Genomic DNA, 21,085 nt, shown 5'->3' with positions numbered 1-21,085 from the left:
TTGTCCCCTCATTATTATTGGCCTTGAATGAGTGCTACTATTAAACAGTATGTTCGTCATTGTTCTAGTTGCCAGAAATCTAAACATAGAACTGGTAAACAATTTAACACGTATATGCCTTTAATGATTCCTAAGGAACGTTGGAGACATATTAACATTGATTTTATTTCAGGTATGAAACCTGATAGAAAAACCAAATGCGACAATATCATGGTGATCACTTGTCAACTGACAAAGATGTCCCATTTTATTGCTTGCAAGAAATCTGCGAAAGCAGAGGATATAATTCAAATTTTTTTCAGGAAATTTTCAGGTTGCATGGCATGCCTCGAATAATTGTTTCAGACCGAGACAAAATCTTCACTTCCACTGCATGGACAATTTTCATGCAGCGGGCTGGTATTAAATTACAGATGACAACAAGTCACAACCCTCAAGCAGACGGGCAAGTTGAAAGAATAAACAGAATCTTGGCAGAAAAGGTCACCTCTGTCTTAGATCCACATGGGAGCAAATGGGTAGATGTACTACCTATGATTGAATTTGCACACAATAATACCTACCAACCTACTATTAAGACAACTCCATTTCTAACATGTTACGGTTTTCACCCAAAACTTTCTGAAATTAGTAATCTCTTATATAAGTTTGCTAACAGAAAGTTGATAACTTGGAATAAATCTTTTAAAAAATAAACATGTTGCCATAAAACTTAAAGCTTCTTTGAGTGTCATAGGTTTTGACCATTTAACACTAGTATCAACTTTACTTCCATCCACATGAATACCATTTTTACCGATTTGATATCCTAAAAACTTAATAGAAGACTGTAATAACCTTCTCATAGATTTCTTTGCATATAATACCTGAGTTCTAGATTGTCCAAAGACTTGACGTATCTGCATAATGTGTTCTTGTTCACTCTTAAAGCGAACCAAAATATTAACTAAATAGACGATGACACGCTGACCAATGCATCCTTGTAATGTATCATTCATTAACATTTGAAAGATGGACAGAGCATTAGTTAAACCAAATGAGATAACTTTCCAAACATACTGTTCCTGCTGGGTGACGGACGCAATCTTATAATGATCTCTTGAATCGACCTCCAATTGATAACAACCGTTCATTAAATCTAATTGAAGAAAATAGGAAGCGCCTACAAATTGGTCAAACAATTCATTCATCTTAGGAAGAAGATATTTGCTTTTAATCATTGAGTTGTTCAGCCCTCTAACATTGTCGAACAAACATTTCGTACCGTCTTTCTTTGTAACAAATAAAACTGAAGTTACGAAAGAAGAGGTAGAAACTTCAATTTAGTGTGTTTTAAGCAAAATATCTAATTGACGTTCAAGGTCTTTTTTATCAGAAACATGCATTCTGTAGGGTCTGCATGCAATAGGAGTACCACCTGATTTTAGTTGGATTGTATGTTTAATATTTCTGGAAGGAGCTAGTTTATCAGATAATATATCTACGATTACGTCTGAAAACTCAGTCTCAATCTCTTTAGCTTTAGCAGTCCATCAGTTATTATTGCTATCGAAAGTGTTTGCAGAAATCCAATACAATTCAACATGAATATTTAAATTTTGCAATAATCTTCTACGTTAAACACCATCGATAACTTTCACGTAATCAGAATAAGAAAGTAAAGTAACTTTTCTTGAAATAGTTGGTATTGTTATATCTTTGTATTATTCCTTGAAGAGAACGCCTAAAATATAATTTCTCTTTAACTAAATCTGCAATAAACGATACAATGGTCACTTCCTCAGATTTGATAATGCACTTCAAACTAATAATCTGCTTAACTCAAACTGGAGAGCCATTTGCTATATTGACTTTAATATTATTTTTTAAATCTTGTATATTAAAGTTATCATTATTGCTATGTAATTTATCTACTACATGTCTAGATATAAAATTAGCTGTAATCCCTGTGTCTATAATTGCAAACATTTCAAAAATTTCTGTTTGAATCACAGTCCACGAAACGGAGCCTAATGTAACTTTCTCTGTCAAATTAATATTTAAGTAATACAACATGTCAAGACCAATTGTATTACCGACCTGGCCTTATTGGCTAGCCAATTTGAAATTAATAGAACTACCAGTCTTCTTGTTTCTGCACTTAGAGGACCAGTGGGAATTGGAACGACAAGTACAACAACGAAGACCTGAAGAATCGATATTCAAATTTTCTTTTATTCTTAGTATGGGATGAAAGAATCTTGTTAGCCCAAATATTTAGTTGCTGCAAATTTTTAATTGTGAGGTCACGCTCAATGGTAGAAGTATTTTCTCTGCTCATTAGAGACAAAGCAATACTCATACTCGATACATCAAATATCCGTTTATCAAATGTGGCCTTAAATTTTGTAGTAAAGGGTTTGACATCATCGGCACTATTTAAACGCATAGCGTCTAAATCATGCGTAACTGTATTGGGAATACCCAACACCAGGTAGCAGTCAACAATTTTAATAATTTTTCCAAGAAAGAGTCTATTATATTAATAATCGTATTTTCTAAAGATAGAGGAGGGGCATACATTTTTTTACAACATCTTTATCTTTCTGGTTGTTATTATCAACTCTTTATTCAATCTTTACTTCTATTTTCAAGTCTGAAAGATTGATTATTCCTCCTCCCTTTCAGAATCCAAGAAAAAAAATAAAAAAAATAAAAAAATAAAGAAAAAGAAAAAGAAAAAAAGAAAAAAAGAAAAAAGAAAAAAGAAAAACGAAAAACGAAAAAAGAAAAACGAAGAACGAAAAATTCTTCTTGATGAGATTTTTAGCTTCTAGATTATTTGGCAAATGAAGTCAGCTCATCTGTGACATCCCCAATATCCATAACTGAAATGAGAACACAAGAGTATCAGTAAGAAACTGTTATAAGCACATCAACAAAACAACTAACAATCAGAGAATATAAAATGAGTAAAAATGATTCCGACGACTACAATGATTTCGATTCTTCTGATGAGGAAGAAAGATTGAATGTCTTAATCACGTCTAAGAAAAATAAATTAAGCAGACATGACCCATTCAACAGGGTAGAGAGTGATGAGGAAAGTGATATTCCATATCAAAATGATGAAGAGGAGGAAGAAAAAGATCTAAAACAAAAAGGGATAGAAAATGAGTTAGAACAGAATAAAAGAAAAGAATTAGATGTTGACGAATCTGTTCCTAGAGACAACAACGAGGACAATAATTCAGAAGAAGAAAATAAAGATAAAAACATAGAAATAGAAGAGCAAAATGATAAAACTGCAAAACTTAAAAAAAGATTACAATTTGTCAACGCTTTAAAGAAAACACATCATAAAACAGGTGTTGTATATTTATCTAGCATACCACCATATATGAAACCTGCAAAGATGAGACAAATTTTATCGAGGTTCGGTGAAGTTGACCGTCTTTTCTTGAAAAGAGAAGATGAAGCAAAACATAGACAAAGAGTGAAAAGTGGCGGGAACAAAAAAATCAAATATGAAGAAGGTTGGGCTGAATTTATCAGGAAAAGAGACGCAAAATTGTGTGCTTCTACATTAAATGGTAATATTATAGGTGGGAAAAAGGGTAATTTTTACCATGATGATATTTTAAATGTTAAATACTTACCTGGTTTCAAATGGGCCGATTTAACTGAACAAATTGCTAGAGAAAATGATATTAGACAATCAAAATTAGAACTAGAAATGTCTCAGGCCAATAGATTGAATGCAGAATATATAAGAAATGTTGAAAAGAGTAAAATGTTGCAAAACATTGAAAAATCTAAGAAAAGAAAATTGGATAATAATAATGGTAATAAAATTAACAGTAAAGATGACAACGGTGTAGAAAAATCAGATTCCAAAGAAGTCGAAATTGAAAACAAATATAGAAAGTTTAAGCAGAGACGTGTTAATACTAATAGAGCTGACGCCCCTTCCAATATAAAACAAAACGATTCATCCAAGACATTAAACAGTGTCTTAAACAGTCTATTGTAATCATATATAAGTCATCCTTTATACAAGCAAGAAAAATCCATAATTTGACGTAACCTACTTGGTATGTAATTTTATCTGCATTATGTTGACAAAGTTTGTATTCTTGTTGTTCCATTTATCAATTGTCATTGTTCTTTAAGAAAAAAATTTCTTACACATAGAAAAAAGAAACAAGAGAAAAAAAAAAATCGATGCTCATCGCAAAATTTAGTGAAGATGAAAAAAAAAAAAATTTTTTCGATCTTCAAAATTTATGTTTGAAAGAGTTAAATACTTTACTTCTTTTATGTTGTAGTATACATATACAGATTTATCACAATCAAAGTGTGCTGTTCACAATTATCTCGTATCAAGAAGCAGTTTTTTAGATTTTATTGGGACATAATTATTATCAAGTATAGATATATTTCAAATAGTTAACGATGGGTACCGCTAAGAAAGAGAAACAAAGACGAATCCGTGAGGGGAACACCAAAGATGGAAACCTTCGTGTTAAAGGTGAAAACTTTTATAGAGATGCGAAAAGAGTTAAATTTTTAAACATGTATACAAAGGGTGGTGCCATCAAAAACAAGAAAGGTGATGTAATCAAAGCTGCTCCATTACAGGATTCTACTATCCCTGATGCTAGAGTACAACCAGATCGTCGTTGGTTTGGGAATTCAAGAGTAATATCACAAGACGCATTAACTCATTTTAGAGAAGCCCTTGGAGAAACCAAAAATGATACCTACCAAGTTCTTTTAAGAAGAAATAAATTACCATTATCTTTATTAGATGAAAAGGATACCACTGAATCACCAAGAGGCAAAATACTAGAAACTGAAACCTATGAACATGCATTTGGTCCAAAAGCCCAAAGAAAGAAACCACGTGTAGCTGCTTCAAGCTTAAATGATATTGTCAAAGCAGCAGAAGAAGACGTTAGAGCATATGAAGAAAAACAAGAATTAAGTACCACTCTAGGTCTAATGGGTAATGATGTTGATGAACAAGATGGTTGGTCACAGGCTGCCAAGGAACACATTTTTAGTAAAGGTCAGTCTAAACGTATTTGGAATGAGCTTTATAAAGTTATCGATTCATCAGACGTTGTTATCCATGTTTTAGATGCTAGAGATCCAATGGGTACACGTTGCAAATCTGTTGAAGAGTACATGAAAAAGGAGACACCTCATAAACATTTAATTTATGTGTTGAATAAATGTGATTTAGTTCCAACTTGGGTTGCAGTATGTATTGAAATATTCACTCATTTTTTTTTATTTTAATCCAGCTATGAAAAAGAGATAAGGTAATTGTTTAGATGATAACAAGAGTTTTATTACAAGAATATACGAAAATATCCTGACCACATGTATTTACAATGAATAAATCTATAATTGCAGGTTACTGAAGTCATTTGAGATAGAAATAAAAGAACGTAATTCCTCTATTATTTTTCATACTATGGAATTTTGTTTCTTTTCTTTTAGAATAACTTTTCTTTGATATCAGTAAAACACCGACAATTTGTCGAAACTTTTGTTATATCATACCTTTGTGGATTAATACATTTCCAAATCTCGAATTATTTACTAACAATTATTATTATTATTACTATTATTTTTTTTTCGTTACATAAACATAGCGGGAAAAAATTGTAATTAATTATTTAAATTTGATGTTATTGCTTTTTTATTAGGCTGCCTGGGTGAAACATTTATCTAAAGAACGTCCAACATTAGCATTCCATGCTTCTATTACAAACTCTTTTGGTAAGGGGTCTTTAATCCAATTATTACGACAATTCTCCCAATTACATAGTGACAGAAAACAAATATCTGTCGGATTCATTGGTTACCCAAATACAGGTAAATCTTCGATCATTAATACATTAAGAAAGAAGAAAGTATGCCAAGTTGCCCCTATTCCAGGTGAAACTAAAGTTTGGCAATATATCACTTTGATGAAAAGGATTTTCTTAATCGATTGTCCCGGTATTGTACCACCATCCAGTAAAGACACAGAAGAAGATATTTTGTTTAGGGGTGTTGTTAGAGTGGAACATGTTTCTAATCCAGAGCAGTATATTCCTGGAGTTTTAAAACGTTGTCAAGTGAAACATTTAGAAAGAACATATGAAATATCTGGTTGGAAAAACGCTACTGAATTTATAGAGATGTTAGCAAGAAAACAAGGTAGACTTTTGAAAGGTGGTGAACCAGATGAATCTGGTGTTGCCAAACAAATCTTAAATGATTTCAACAGAGGTAAAATTCCATGGTTTGTATTACCTCCTGATAAAGAAGGTAAAGAAGAAAATAAAAAAGATAAAGAAAATACTTCCACTAACTCAAGTTCTTTAAAGAGAAAAGTTGATGACAAAGCAAACGAAGATTCAAATGAAACTGTTGGATCAAAGAAGCAAAAAATGTGAATTCTTTATTAATATATAAAGAGACGTCTCTCTCTCTTTATATTTTCTTGTAACTGAATAAAATCAGCATAATATTTATATATCACGATCCTTCTTCTTCTTTCTACAATAATAAAAGAAATCCAACACAATCGATTTAACAATTAAGCATTTGAAGATGATCAAAAAGTATACAATGTTCCAGACTATTAAATCCAGAACAACTACACACACACACACATATATATATATATATATATATATATTATCATGCTACTTCAATTCTCGTAACTGTAAATGTATATTAGAATAACTTATTATATCTTTTCTTTTATATTAATATTAGTAATATTGCCAAATATCTGTCCTTGACAACATCAGTAAATCTCTAGTTTGCTTAATTTCCAAACACAGTATCATGTAGTTCCAACATCCTCTTTACTATACTCTTCATCTTTCTTAATAAACACAGCAAGACCAACAAACCCTGCAAAAAGAAACAAAGGTGAAAAAAAAAACATTTGAGAACAAGAAAAAAAAAATAAAACAAATATTTTTGGCAAACAAGAAGATAAATTTTTTGTAATTATTAGATCGAAACGATACGGGGAAGTCCGTTTTCACAAGAATAAATTTATGCTAGTTATTTAGAAGGAACAAGAGTACAAATATTAAAAGTGTATCAGTCTTTTTGCTTTACGTTCTTTCAAATCTATATTTCATTTTGTTAAGAGTCATCTTTTGAGGGAAAAAAGAAAAAAACACGTAACTTATTTCCAGCAATTAAAGGTAATTATTACTACTCTTCTGCAAAAAAAATTATATATTAGTAGAGTGTAAGCTTAGGGTAAGTTTAGTAGTCCTAATAATATACATTAAGACAAATCATTGGGATATTTATAAAGAGAAAAAAAAAGAATTAATATATATATATATACATATATATCATACTACTTTCTAATATTGGAAAATAAAACTGTTTACCGACCATGCAAGCTTCGAATATTCAATCACATGTTATTCCTATGGGTTCCGATCAATTCTTTAATCAAGGTCAACCAAATGAGCAACCCAACATGGGGATAGGTATCCCACAGATGTTTTCTTCACAAGTGAATAGATCTGGTGTATTAACCCAACAACCTGGTATGTTGCCAAATATGCAGGCTATGGGAACTAACCAGGATCAAAATAATCAGTATGTCATGAATAAGAAAATGGATCCTGTTTTGGCGCACCAATTATTGAATCAGGTGGCAGGACACACTAGTCAAAATCAAGTTCAACAAGGACAACAACAAAACTTCAATATGCCTATGGGTGTTTTACCACCTAGATTGAATGCATATCAACAACAGCAACAGAAACAGCAGCCACAAACACAATCACAGTCACAAGTCCAAACACAAACCCAACAACAACAGTTATGTCAGCAGGGTCAACTTGGTTTACAACAACAAATACAAGTACAATTACAAGCACAAGCACAACCAGATATTCCAACCATCAACAATCAACAAATTCCAGGGCAAATTAATGTGCCAAATTCCTTGGGTCCAATACCACCTATGTTATTGCCTCCCCCAAATCATTTGTTTGTAAGGGATGTTTGGAAGAACAACCTTTATAGTGAATTCCAGACAATCAGACGATTATTTCCACAGTATAACTATATATCAATCAGTACAGAATTTGTTGGTACTTTGGCAAGACCGATTGGTAATTTCAGATCTCGTGAAGACTATCATTATCAAACAATGAGAGCAAATGTAGATTTATTGAATCCAATTCAAGTAGGTATTTCATTGAGTGATGTCTATGGGAATAAACCAGAAAACGAACCATCTACATGGCAATTCAATTTAGAATTTGATATAAGTAAGGAAATGATATCTAGTGAATCCCTAGATTTATTAAGAAAGTTAGCAATTAACCCTGAAATGCATAAAACAAATGGTATTAAGGCATTTGAATTTGCACAACTGATGATAGAGTCTGGTTTGTTGATGGATGAAAATATTACATGGATCACATATCACTCAGCATACGATTTAGGTTTCTTAATAAGCATATTGATGAATGATATCATGCCAAACAATAGAAAAGATTTTGAATGGTGGGTACATGAATATATGCCAAGTCTTTTTGATTTAAACTTATTATATAAAATAGTTCGTGGATACAAGTATTCTTCATCACAAGGTAATTTACAACCACAACAACAGCCTCCACCTATGGAAGTCACGTTGGCTACTTTAGCTACCGATATAGGTTTACCAAGATTTCCAGTTTTCACCACTACAGGTGGACAAAGTTTACTAATACTGTTATCGTTCTGCCAACTAAACAAAATGTTTATGCATACCTTCCCAGATGGCTCTGATTTTGATACAATTAAGAATGTAATATACGGCATTGAGGGGTGAAAAGCCCTAATCTTTACGGTCCTTGCTTAATCAAGGGAAGAAAAAAAAAAAGAACAACATGAGTATATATCCTATTAACCACAACGATACACATATATATATAGAAAGATAGATATGTAAAAGGTTTGTGTGTAGTTAAAGTGTCATTGTATACACATTATACTTTTCAAAGTCCATAGTGCTTCATCATAAGGGAGGGTAATCTTTTATCAGCTGCCAAAATATCTCATTTTTTATTTTTATTTTTGTTTTTCTTTTTGTCTTCAGCTTAAAGTTCCTCGAGAATCGACGAATCTGTTGATGATTTGGAAAAATGGAGGAAGGAAAGAAAAAAAATTTTTTTGCAAAAAAATTGCAAGAAGGAAAAAATTCACTCAAACCCATCTTGAAGAAGAGAACAAAGGCATTTTGCTGTTTCGAACAATTGTACATTAGACTTCCAAATCTTATATCGATATTGGCTTTATAGAATTTACAGTTACTTCATTCTTTTCTCATTGCAGCAACTTTTTTTTCTTTTTTTCTTTTTCTATCCTTCCCTTATTCTAATTATACCTAGAATTATTAAAATATCACATTCTCATCGAACACGTTCGCCTCTAATAAAAGAATATATTTAATTTGTAACAGTACATAATTATACTTTTTGTATTTTAGATTTCTGAGTTTATTTTTCATAACTGTTCAGATTCAAAACACAAGATAAGAACATTTATAAACATTAACACAACACATTCTTTTTTTTTATTTATTTTCTCTCTTCTAACTTCTAAACAATATAATTGTCATTACTTTATTTTAGTAGACATTTAAACTGCATACAACTATATTTCAATACAATTTAATTTTAATTTTAACGTTTACTTCCCAATAGAAAGACAAAAAGAAATAGTATTTACTTCAAAAATGGCCGCCGCTTCAGTTCAAGAAATTGTTTATGCATTTTTACAGACTTATTATCAAAGGATGAAATCTAATCCTTCTAAACTATCTAATTTATATTCAACTACTGCAGAGTTAACACATATTAATTATACCCAAATAACATCATCAGCCATTCACTTATGCACTTCTAATGACAACAATAACGACAATAATGATAAAAATAGTAGTAACAATAACGGTAACAACGCTATAGACATGATACCTACAATTAAATTAACTGGTAAAGATAATATTAGTAAGTTTTTTACCAGACATGAAAATAAAGTAAATAAATTGAAAATTAAGTTAGACACTTGTGATTTTCAAACTATGGGGGCTGCTCATAAAAATATTTTGATTGTAGTAACAGGAGAGTTATTTTGGGATGGCACCCCATCCTACCAGTTTTGTCAAACATTTGTTTTAATACCGATAGGTAAAAGCAGTGATATTTATGATATTTCTAATGATATTATTCGTTTTACCCCGGATACGTTCAAAGAAATACAAACAATAAATGAAGAAAACTCAACAGAGTTGGATAATGCTAATGAAAAATCACAAGTAAGGCGAGTTGATACTGTTAATGATTGCTATGATTCTACTTCACAGGCCCCTCAAAAAGAAAATATAATAGTTAATAAGAAGGAAGAGGATGATATAATAAAGGATAAATCTTTTAGACCGGGTATAATATGTAAAGAAAATGAACCTAATCGTCAAGAATTACAACAAAAACCAGAGGAGAAAGAATTACAGATTAAAAAGGATTCTACTTCCTCCTCCTCCTTCTCCACCTCCTCTTCTTCTTCTTTACATATTGATGATCAAGAAACAATAACGGTACAAACAATAGAACCATTACAATTTAATAAGCAAAAAGATGATTCTACAGAAGAATTTACCAAAAGGGAATCGGAAAAAAAAGAAAATTTCAGAAAAGAAAGATAGCATTATTAAAGACGAAATAGAATCAGCTGTTACAAAAGATCAAGCTATGTTATTAGAAAAAAAAGGAATTAAATGCTTCTAAAGATACTAATAAAGCGACAATACCAGATATAGATAAAGATGAATCATCAATGGATAAGGAAGAAAGTAGTACATCGGAAGTCCTATCTTCTCCGGCATCCTCTATTACAGTATCACAGTCTCAAACACCCCAACCTGTGAAACTTTCATGGGCATCTAAATTGTCTTCTGCTGAACCAACTAAAGAATCCAAGAAAATTTTGGTGGCTAAGACTACTGCTGCTACCAAAATAGTTATTCCAGAAACGATTTCCTTACAACATCAGCACCATCACAATCAACATAAGAATAATAGCAACAATGGTAGTAGTAAAAAAAATGCTAACACTAATGATAAGAAGTTTGAGATGGGCTCTCGTAAGGATAACAATAGTAACAGAAGAGATAGAAGAAAACAACAGAATTCTAATGGTGCCAATAAAGAGGGATACTATCCTGTGTTTATTAATGGTACTTATGGGATTGACGATGAGGCTTTAAAGAATACATTGAATAAAGCGTTTGGTACAGTAATCAAAATAAATAGTGGTGAAAACTTTGCAGTTGTTGATTTTCAAACTTATAATAGCCAAGTAGCCGCATTAGAAATGAAAAAAATGATGATTCAAGGGTTTGAAATCAGTATCGAGAGAAAGACAAGCAAAAAGGGAAATCTACAACATAATTCAAATAATAGAACCACATCGCCTGATGGGTTTATAAGTTCAACAAAGACTCATAGAAAGTACCAAAACAATAATAACAACGGAAAGAAGAGAGATTCAGGAAATTATTAATAATATAGTTTGTTTTGGATTTTACAAAAATTGTTGTCCCAAGAAAGATAGTAATAATATGCAAGAAAAGTTATAGATAATTGTCTGATGGTCACAAGTGTTAACAACCCATACAATATAGAAGTATATAGAAAATTAACCAAATAGATAACCAAATAGTAATAAAAATAAAAAATAAAAAATAAAAAATAAAAAATAAAATAAAGATGATGTATAAATAATAATAAAATAAAATAACCAGTAATAGAAAAAAAAGTTAGAATAAAATATGAAAGAAAAAAAAATAGAAAGAGAACCTATAGGGGTGGGCTTTTTACCTCACATCATGACAATTACTTCAAGACTATTGTGATGCAATACAAAAATATAAAATATAAATAGAAAACAAAAGAAATAAACACAAAACAAATCGAATAGATCGAAAAAACAGATGTGACAAGGATTCAAAAAGGAAACAATGTAAAAAAGATTTAAATAAATAAATCGCAATATTTCCACTCTGCTCGACACATTACAACAGAAGAGAAACCACATTAATATATCAAGATGTTCTTAAATAAATGGTAAAAAAACACATTTATTCAACAACATTCTTAAAATAAAAAAAATAATTTCTCCTCCCTCATAATGTACCTTCCTGGTCTGTAAATTAGATCTCTGGGATTCGTTTACCACAACTACCTAGATAATGTCATAGATGTGGAGATAAAGTCCCACAGACCTTTCTACAGAAAGAATTAGGAGGAACTGTTTTTAACAAAGCAGTGCGCACATGAAAACAAGGTAAGAAGACTGCGAACGCACTAAGTTTCCAAGATAGTTTATACTTCATTCTTAAGTGGTTTATATAGTTTTCCAATTTTCATTAAGAAAAAAATAGAAAGAGAAAAATTTTTTCTTTGTCGTTTTACCAAAAAAAAAAATTCTCGAAGGAAAAATGACCACAGAAATTATTTCCAAAACAGGGTAACTTTTTTGGAGAAAGAGCGAGACAGATTTCCCCAATAAGGGAGAAGAGGAAAGACAAAAGATGAGCTAAAGAGTTCAATAGAATCCTACTTGGTATAGCAGTTGTCAATTCTTTGTGGATTGAATATTTTACACTCACCTTAAGCTTATTAAGGACAACAGGTGGCCTATGGCTCAACTAGTAACTTAGTAATAATGCTAGTAAGAACACACGAAAAGCAGATACAGGCTACTTAATTGAATATAACTAATTTTCTGTGCTTTTCATTTCCTTGCAGTATTATTCAATTACAATTACAAACCCCCTTGTAGTTACATTCTGATTTAACCAGCTTGTAGGCCAAACCCAAGAGGACCCCAATTATACTAATCACAACGTACGCCCTCTACCACATGGTGTTTCAGACTTGTTAGTTTATTTATATAATTCGAAAAATAGCACACAACAATCAGCAGCTGTTGCTGCGTTGTATTATCCAATGTTTGTGAATTCCAATGGCCATTAGCTGTCATCTGCTTCATTTCAACACTCGTCATTTAGGCTCTTGTGTTTTGTCAAAAAATTCCGGGGGAATTTTATTGAATCTCTTTCCTCTCCGCATACATTACTGAAGCAATTTTAGAGAAAGAAAGAAAGTGTAAAGAATAAAAGACAAATTTGCGGTGCAATTTTTTTGATCCTCTATTATTTATACCACATTTTCCAGTCTCTCTATAGTTCACTTTTGATCTATTCTTTTATTTTTTTTCAATTTTACCTATGGTATTTAATTATTGGACATAAAAGATTGTAATTGTTGATATTATATTTGCAGTCAAATTGGTCCTACCTAAATGATAGATTGATTGTTTCTTTGGTCATTTTCGCATAACATTTTGAGGGAAAATCGGGTTTCTTGCCAAGTGAGTGGTTATGACAATGATTAAGTAAGTTAATTCATCTACTCTCATTCCGTCGTAATATATCAGTATATCTTTTGTAATTTCTCCTTTTGATTATCATACCAATATATGATGAGCAATTATAGGATTAATCAATTCTTTCGTATATAAGAGATATATTTACAGTGTATTGAGTTATACACTTTTTTTAGGATAGTCCTTTGTTCATAGTTGTTTTCTCTTTTTTAATCAATTAAGAATCTCACCAACTCAATCACTTTAATACTGTACAAACTAACACACTGAATATATAAATAATGACCAAGAACGTTTTATTATTAGGTTCAGGTTTCGTTGCCCAACCCGTCGTCGATACTTTATCTGCAGACCCAAACATTAACGTCACTGTTGCTTGCAGAACTTTAGCTAATGCTGAAGCTTTGGCCAAGGCATCTGGTTCAAAGGCTATTTCTTTAGATGTTACAAACGATGAAGAACTAGATAGAATTTTATCTCAACATGATTTAGTTATATCCTTAATCCCATACATTTATCACCCAAACGTTGTCAGAAGTGCAATTAGATGTAAGAAAGATGTTGTCACCTCTTCTTACATTTCTCCAGCTTTAAGAAAATTGGAACCACAAATTAAGGAAGCAGGTATTACTGTAATGAATGAAATTGGTTTAGATCCAGGTATCGACCATTTATATGCTGTTAAAACCATTGATGAAGTCCACAGAGCTGGTGGTAAGATTAAATCGTTTCTTTCCTACTGTGGTGGGTTGCCTGCCCCAGAAGATTCAGATAATCCATTAGGTTACAAGTTTTCTTGGTCCTCCAGAGGTGTTTTGTTAGCTTTAAGAAATTCTGCTAAATACTGGAAAGATGGAAAGATTGAAACTGTTTCCTCTGAAGATTTAATGGCTTCAGCTAAACCATACTTTATTTACCCGGGTTACGCCTTTGTCTGTTATCCAAATAGAGATTCTACCATTTTCAAAGAATTATATCATATTCCAGAGGCTGAGACTGTCATCAGAGGTACTTTAAGATACCAAGGTTTCCCAGAATTCGTTAAGGTTCTTGTAGATATGGGTATGTTAAAGGAAGAGACTTCTGATATTTGGACTAAACCAACCCCATGGAATAATGCTTTGTACCAATACTTAGGTGCTAAATCTAATTCAAAGGAAGATTTGATTGCAAAGATTGATACTTTAACCAAATGGGAATCTGCTGAGGAAAGAGAAAGAATCTTAAATGGCTTCGGTTGGTTAGGTTTATTCTCTAACACACCAATTACTCCAAGAGGTAATCCATTAGACACCTTATGTGCTCGTCTTGAGGAATTAATGCAATATGGAGAAGGTGAACGTGATATGGTCGTTTTACAACATAAATTTGGCATTGAATGGGCAGATGGTAAGACAGAAACCAGAACTTCTACTTTAGTTGATTATGGTAAAGTTGGTGGTTACAGTTCTATGGCTGCTACTGTCGGTTTACCCGTTTCTGTTGCTACTAAATTAGTCTTAAATGGTACTATTAAGGGTCCAGGTCTAATAGCCCCATACTCTCCTGAAATTAATAATCCAATTATGAAGGAATTAAAGGAAAAGTACAATATTTTCCTAGTTGAAAAGACACTTGGTTAAATTTTCTATTAATATATCAATGTGTATTGTAATTTGTTTTTTTTAACCCCACTCTTTATCCTGTTATTTTAGTTTTATCTATTCCATGTTTGATAATATGTTCCTCAATTCTTGCTATGTTTAATTAATTATAGATATTTTCTTATCAAAATGTACAGAAACTAGGAAGGAAAAATAATGTAATTTCTTTTTATATATTTGTATTAAATTTATGTTATGTAATCAACCAATTATATATAGAATATTACTATTGAATATATTATTGTTCTCAATGTTGCGTAGTATTATTTTTCACACACATTTAGATCTCTCTTAGCAATTGTCGTTTAATTTACGACACTTGGACTTTCTTTACTTTTTCTTTTTTTTTTTTTCCCTATTACAGGTATTTTTTCATATTTAGTGACATTAAACTTTGAAGGATTTTAAATACAAAAAGGGTTTCCAGATGATACTACAACCTATATGGCTTTCCTTGTATTAAATAGAGAACTATTCATATGGATAGAACAATCAGTAGGTACCAACGTAACACTAAGTATCAGATAAGCATACTGCAAATAAAAAAAACTATGTCATTGGCCTCTGATTTTTTAAAACCCCAAACTTCAGAAGATTTGTGGTCAAAATTGAAAAACTCTACAAAGCAATTAGCCTCTAAGACTGAAAAAGATGGTGACACAATAACAACTACTATTATACATGAGGCTTTAGTACATTACTACAAAAAACAAGAGCCATTCCAAGGATTTCCGGGTTGGTTAGGGCATAAAGAGGATCTTCCAGATGAACAAAAAATTTTAAAAAAGCAAACAGAGCAATTAGCAAAACAATCAAAACCCTCAAAATTAAAAAACTTTAAAGAGGCCACCTCAGATTATATGGCTGCACACTCTTCTCCCTTATCTACACATCACCATCATCAACATATGAGTCAGGGTAGTCCTCACCAACGTTTGACCAGAAGTGAGAATGGCCTATCAAGAGGAAGAAAAACTGCAGGTATGGGCTTCCGTTCTATTTATCAATCACAGAATGATGATGTTACAAATTTGTTACCTCTAGAAACACCACCAACAACAACAAGACAAGGACAGATGTCTCCAAACTCTTCTAACGTTAATCCGTATATGAGTATGGGCAATGACACTCAGCATTATCACAAGAGTCCCAGTTGGAGTTCTTCTAATAACACACAAATTAATTCCCCAGCAAATTCCACGTCTGCTTCACCACAAAGCTCTTCTGATATAATGAGCGCACGTTTAAAGAGAAGGACTGGCAGAAACCCACTTTGATCCAAAATTAAATAATTCCGAATGGTGAATACTATCTAACTCTATTAACTACATGAAGAAATTATGTTGTTTTATTGAAGTGAAATGAGCAATTTATGATATTATTTAAATGTATACATGTATATGTACAATTTTATGTTGCAATGCACTTATTAATCACGATGGACCAATAAACACTATTAAACGATATGTAAAAAATCAGAATATTAAAATGTTGGAAGTTAAAATAATTACAAAATACCTCTTGTTCGGATATTGTCTGAATACAGAGAGTCCTGATCTGTAAATTTGGAAACAGTTATATCAGTTCGTTTGACATTTGGTGCAGGATGTACACCCTGTGAGGAAATATGAATTGGAGTTTCTCTTCGCGTTAGCAATGTGGCTATGAGGAGGATAATGGCAAAAAATATTGATAATCCTGAAATAATAAAATACACTATGCTTAATGAAATATTTCGAGCACCCACAATATGACTTGTGGTTAATACAATGGCTTTAGTACCATTATATGATAATACAGGATAATGAAGATCAATGTTTATAGAATATGTACCTTTATGGATTTTCAAATCTTTTGAAACGTTTTGTAAAGCCAATTTGTAAAATTTTGGTAAACCAGATGCCCTCATCCAAACTTGAAATTCTTGCCATTTTTGTAAATTCGGTATATTGTCATCGGTATATCCATTAGGGAACATGTGGGACCAGTTTGGAGGTGGTACGATTTGAGATACATTATATGAGGTAGGTTTATACCTATGCTTGTCTGTATTCCATGCTGTATTTTTGTTTGTTAATTGGACATCTAACGTGCTGTTTCCGATATTATTTAAGGTTTTGCTAAAAGTATCATTAAAAAGTGTGTTTGCGATAACACCACATGGATAAATTGCCTTCCCATTTATTTCTTTGAATGGCTTACAATTATCATTTAATTGATTTGGCAGCAGTGCTTCCCCTTTAAGTTGGTTGATATCAAAGGAATCAACATATTTTCTATAATTTTGATAATAATTAGTTAGTCTGTAATAAACATATAACGGAGATGTTATATCATTAGGTATTTGAAACTGAATCTGACATGTCATATTATTTGTATCATTTTCATCATTGTATATAAGCTGCCATTTAGGTAGTATTGTGGTTTTTTTGTGGAAATTTGACTGTACATATTTTGTAGGTATTAGTTGCAATGAATTTGTATTTGCTTGTAAATGGCATTGTTCATAATCTATTATTAAAGTCTGTGTGTTCAAAGTGCTTACTAATAAACCAACGCCAATGGGTGTAAATACACATGCTACAATAAGTAACAAAGGTATTATTCTTTGAGGTGATAGATTTGGTTGCCAAGCACGTAATCTTTGCTGTCGGAAGGAGGTATTCAATGGTCTTCTATTCCTCCTTTCTCCATTTTGTCTAATGTTATGAAAATGCAACTGAAACCCCATCTTAATCAAATATAAAGGAATGTGTATGATAATTTATAGTATCAGATTGGAATTTTTGGTTGTATTAAAATCATTTAGGGTCCTTAATTCGACCACTCCTGTATAGTTATTGACTTGAGGACTTTGTAGGAACAGAATTGAAGAGCCTTCTGTTTACCCTTTTTCACATTAGTGGCTTATTTGATTTCCATCATGTTTTTGATAGAAAAATTGCAACTATTCTTATTCTGTGGGGATCAGAAAGAAATGAAAAAAAAAAAATAGAAAAAAAAAAAAAAGAAGGCAGAAAAAAAAAATTAACGAAAAGTAATAATTAACAGCCGCTAAGTGACGGCAGATAAGAATCAAGATAGGTAGTTTGATTTTAAGCAATAAAGGCCATGAGATTAGTAGGGTTTATAATGTTCAGTGCTACTATACATTGTAAAAAAAAATAGTCTTTTTGTGACAGAAGTAAAAGTAATGACTAAAATATCATCGCAATAACATTTTATATGAATAACAATATATGGATATCTGTATATATATATATATATGTATGTAGATGTATGAATTACTGAATGAATAAATGATATTGTATTTGGACTGGCAAGGAATATATCAGTTATGTATGAATCAAGATTAACATTATTATCTATCTTATTGTGAAGAACCCCCTATGGCTATTGCTCCTTGAACGGTTGGAATTTGGGGTATATGATATTTTACCGTATGAATTCGATTCTCCATATATCAGTGAGTTATTATCATGCCTCATGAGACTCATTGAATTAAAATTATGGAAGGGGTCATCCTCTGTTAAGTTATCATCATTTTCTACCGGCTCCTCGAACATGGTTTGTTCCACCTCTTCCAATGATGGTTCATTTTCTTCTTCTTTAGTTGTTTTCGGTGTTACGTTAGCAAAATCGAAACCATTATCCGCTAATTTAGGGATCAAAGGAGGTTCCTGGTTTCTTAAAAATGACCATTGAACTTTCTTGAAAAAGGGATGTCTTTTAATGTCTGCAGCACCCATCTTGGAACCAAGACGTTTAGCCTCGTTTTTGCACAACAATTTTTTGATAAGATCTTTACAGTTTCTTGAAATTTCCACACTGTGGTTGCCGTTGTTGTTGTTGTTGTTGAAAATGACTTCATTTTTCAAAATGTTACAGAAGGTTTCGTTTGAATTGGAACCTTTGAAAGGTGTTGTACCGAATAGCATTTCATATATTAATATGCCTAAAGTCCACCAATCGACAGCAGCAGTATGGCCATTCCCACGAATGACTTCTGGTGCAATGTATTCCTCTGTACCAACAAAGGAATTAGTTCTAAATCCATCCGAAAAAACTTTAGTATCAACCATTGAATTTTGCGTTACCACTACTCTTTTAGAAGGGATTTTATTTGTGGGGTCATTTGCCTGAACGGACAAATCGAAATCAGACAGCATGATATGGCCCGACTTATGTAGCAAGATATTCTCCGGTTTCAAATCTCTGTAAATGAAGCCTAATAGATGCAGATATTCCAATGCTGCAGTGACTTCACTTGCATAGAATCTAGCATCATCTTCAGATATACATTTAGATTTCCTTGTTTGCAAAGCTCTAAAAAATTCGCCACCCATACAATATTCCATACAAAGGTACAAATAATCTTCTGATTGGAACGAGTGATATAAAGTTACAATGAATGGATGATCGCTTGTAGCTAAAATTTCTTGTTCTGTGAGGACACGTTTAATCTTTTTTCTTTTGATCATTTCTTTTTTGCTGAAGATTTTCAATGCATACAGTCTATTTGTTGATTTTTCTTTGACAAGATATACTTTACCTACATCACCTTGACCCAACAACCTTATCTTTTCAAAGGATTGTGGAGACACTTTTATATCCTCGAATTTGTTACTGAAGGATTTGTTTCTTAATCTCCTCGATCTCTTAGGTTCTCCAAGTTCACTGATTAAACGGCGAGTCATGTCATCAGGTGTAGATGCGAATTGTTTCTGAATTGTAGCCCCCTTTCCTGGATCCTGTTGGGTTTCGTTTTCATGGATTTTGGAGAATTTGGAGGTTGTCTCGGTTGTCTGCGTTGTTTCACTTGTATTTTCCTCGGATCCAAACCCAACAATAATGGATGGGAATGCATGATTTGATGAATTTTCTTCACTGCTCGATTTTGAGGATGCAATAGGAGTCTGGGTTTTTCCACGAGTACCATTTGGTGGTGAATGGTTTAAATTGGATCTTATTTGGAAGTCATTGGCCAGTTCGCCTTCTTTAATTTTGTTTAAAGAAAGGTTACTTGAGTTTTTCTGACTGGAGACGGTTTTAGGAATTAAATTTTTTGGTGTTCTATTTGATGTTGGATCATTATTTGTTGTGGTGGCTGGATATGAACTGTTGGATATAAGGAACTTATTATTATTATTATTATCTGTGCTTGAGATATTTGTATCGTAGGGATGATAATGGTTTTCTAGATGAGCATGGATGGGGACGCTGGGTATGTTGTTTGTGATATGGTTTTTAGAAACCTGTTCCTTTTCTTTTCTGTTGTTATCTGCAGGAGTCATTGGATAAATGTATCTATTTTTACTAGTTGTGTTATTGAGGGTTTCTGTATCGGCATTTGGATTGGAATGGAAAAAATTTCTAAATTTAGAGAATCTAGTAGTGTTAGTAGTAGTGTTAGTAGTAGTTGTAGTATTAGTTGTAGTATTGTTATTGTTATTGTTGTTATTATTACTATTACTATTACTATTATTGGATTTAGAAGAATTGACGGATGAAGAAGTATCTTTTCTTGTAAGACTGTCACTTGTATCAGAAGAAGGACCAGGACTATTAGACTGTTTCCATGATCTTGAAAGTAATTTGGAGAATGAAACTGTTCTTTTCCTTTCTAATATTGAAATTGGTTTAGAGAAAGTATCATGTGTTACACCATTAGAACTCATTGTACACACAAGCACATGGGAGAAATGTAAACACAAATAAATATATAGGTGTGGTGAGAGGGTGAGAGGAGGATAATATGACGAATAGAATATATATTAAATCGACAGTAACTTGGTAGTGGATGGTTTTAAGATAATACAAGATCAAATAATTAAGTATGTATAAATAATACACGTAGACATATATACGTCTTTATATAACAAACGTCATAGTCTAGGATATCTGGGATACGATTACTGTATCTTTCTTTTTACTCTTGTTATTGTTATTGTTATTATTATTACTATTTTTTGTTTTTTGTTTTTTGT

At 31.9% G+C, this 21,085-nt stretch overlaps 10 protein-coding genes across 10 annotated transcripts; 7 read left to right on the top strand and 3 right to left on the bottom strand.

Moving 5' to 3' along the window:
- Positions 1–638: 638 nt before the first annotated feature.
- Positions 639–1,220, bottom strand: PWA37_000541 (reverse transcriptase family protein; the record flags this gene model as incomplete). Its single annotated transcript, XM_064857216.1, has 1 exon — positions 639–1,220. One exon carries the CDS (start codon positions 1,218–1,220, stop codon positions 639–641), a length of 582 nt encoding a protein of 193 aa, XP_064716349.1.
- A 1,727-nt stretch (positions 1,221–2,947) lies between these two features.
- Positions 2,948–4,012, top strand: ESF2 (RNA-binding ATPase activator ESF2; the record flags this gene model as incomplete). The annotated part of the gene is made up of 1 exon (XM_064857215.1): positions 2,948–4,012. The coding sequence occupies one exon, from the start codon at positions 2,948–2,950 to the stop codon at positions 4,010–4,012; it is 1,065 nt and encodes a 354-aa protein (XP_064716348.1).
- A 422-nt stretch (positions 4,013–4,434) lies between these two features.
- Positions 4,435–5,696, top strand: PWA37_000539 (uncharacterized protein; the record flags this gene model as incomplete). The annotated part of the gene is made up of 2 exons (XM_064857214.1): positions 4,435–5,244; positions 5,643–5,696. 2 exons carry the CDS (start codon positions 4,435–4,437, stop codon positions 5,694–5,696), a joined length of 864 nt encoding a protein of 287 aa, XP_064716347.1.
- Positions 5,697–5,960: 264 nt separating this feature from the next.
- On the top strand, positions 5,961–6,431 carry PWA37_000538 (uncharacterized protein; the record flags this gene model as incomplete). Its single annotated transcript, XM_064857213.1, has 1 exon — positions 5,961–6,431. The coding sequence occupies one exon, from the start codon at positions 5,961–5,963 to the stop codon at positions 6,429–6,431; it is 471 nt and encodes a 156-aa protein (XP_064716346.1).
- Positions 6,432–7,399: 968 nt separating this feature from the next.
- POP2 (CCR4-NOT core DEDD family RNase subunit POP2) lies at positions 7,400–8,836 on the top strand (the record flags this gene model as incomplete). The annotated part of the gene is made up of 1 exon (XM_064857212.1): positions 7,400–8,836. The coding sequence occupies one exon, from the start codon at positions 7,400–7,402 to the stop codon at positions 8,834–8,836; it is 1,437 nt and encodes a 478-aa protein (XP_064716345.1).
- A 906-nt stretch (positions 8,837–9,742) lies between these two features.
- BRE5 (Bre5p) lies at positions 9,743–10,711 on the top strand (the record flags this gene model as incomplete). Its single annotated transcript, XM_064857211.1, has 1 exon — positions 9,743–10,711. One exon carries the CDS (start codon positions 9,743–9,745, stop codon positions 10,709–10,711), a length of 969 nt encoding a protein of 322 aa, XP_064716344.1.
- Positions 10,712–13,736: 3,025 nt separating this feature from the next.
- LYS9 (saccharopine dehydrogenase (NADP+, L-glutamate-forming)) lies at positions 13,737–15,077 on the top strand (the record flags this gene model as incomplete). Its single annotated transcript, XM_064857210.1, has 1 exon — positions 13,737–15,077. The coding sequence occupies one exon, from the start codon at positions 13,737–13,739 to the stop codon at positions 15,075–15,077; it is 1,341 nt and encodes a 446-aa protein (XP_064716343.1).
- A 500-nt stretch (positions 15,078–15,577) lies between these two features.
- On the top strand, positions 15,578–16,375 carry MSO1 (Mso1p; the record flags this gene model as incomplete). Its single annotated transcript, XM_064857209.1, has 1 exon — positions 15,578–16,375. The coding sequence occupies one exon, from the start codon at positions 15,578–15,580 to the stop codon at positions 16,373–16,375; it is 798 nt and encodes a 265-aa protein (XP_064716342.1).
- Positions 16,376–16,605: 230 nt separating this feature from the next.
- PWA37_000533 (putative aminophospholipid translocase regulatory protein) lies at positions 16,606–17,829 on the bottom strand (the record flags this gene model as incomplete). Its single annotated transcript, XM_064857208.1, has 1 exon — positions 16,606–17,829. One exon carries the CDS (start codon positions 17,827–17,829, stop codon positions 16,606–16,608), a length of 1,224 nt encoding a protein of 407 aa, XP_064716341.1.
- Positions 17,830–18,463: 634 nt separating this feature from the next.
- Positions 18,464–20,776, bottom strand: FPK1 (serine/threonine protein kinase FPK1; the record flags this gene model as incomplete). Its single annotated transcript, XM_064857207.1, has 1 exon — positions 18,464–20,776. One exon carries the CDS (start codon positions 20,774–20,776, stop codon positions 18,464–18,466), a length of 2,313 nt encoding a protein of 770 aa, XP_064716340.1.
- Positions 20,777–21,085: the final 309 nt, after the last annotated feature.

The sequence above is a fragment of the Arxiozyma heterogenica genome (genome assembly GCF_036370985.1).
Source record: "Arxiozyma heterogenica strain weizmannii chromosome Unknown scaffold_11, whole genome shotgun sequence".
In the NCBI taxonomy this organism is placed as follows: domain Eukaryota; kingdom Fungi; phylum Ascomycota; class Saccharomycetes; order Saccharomycetales; family Saccharomycetaceae; genus Arxiozyma; species Arxiozyma heterogenica.
This window is presented reverse-complemented; position numbering and strand designations above follow the sequence as displayed.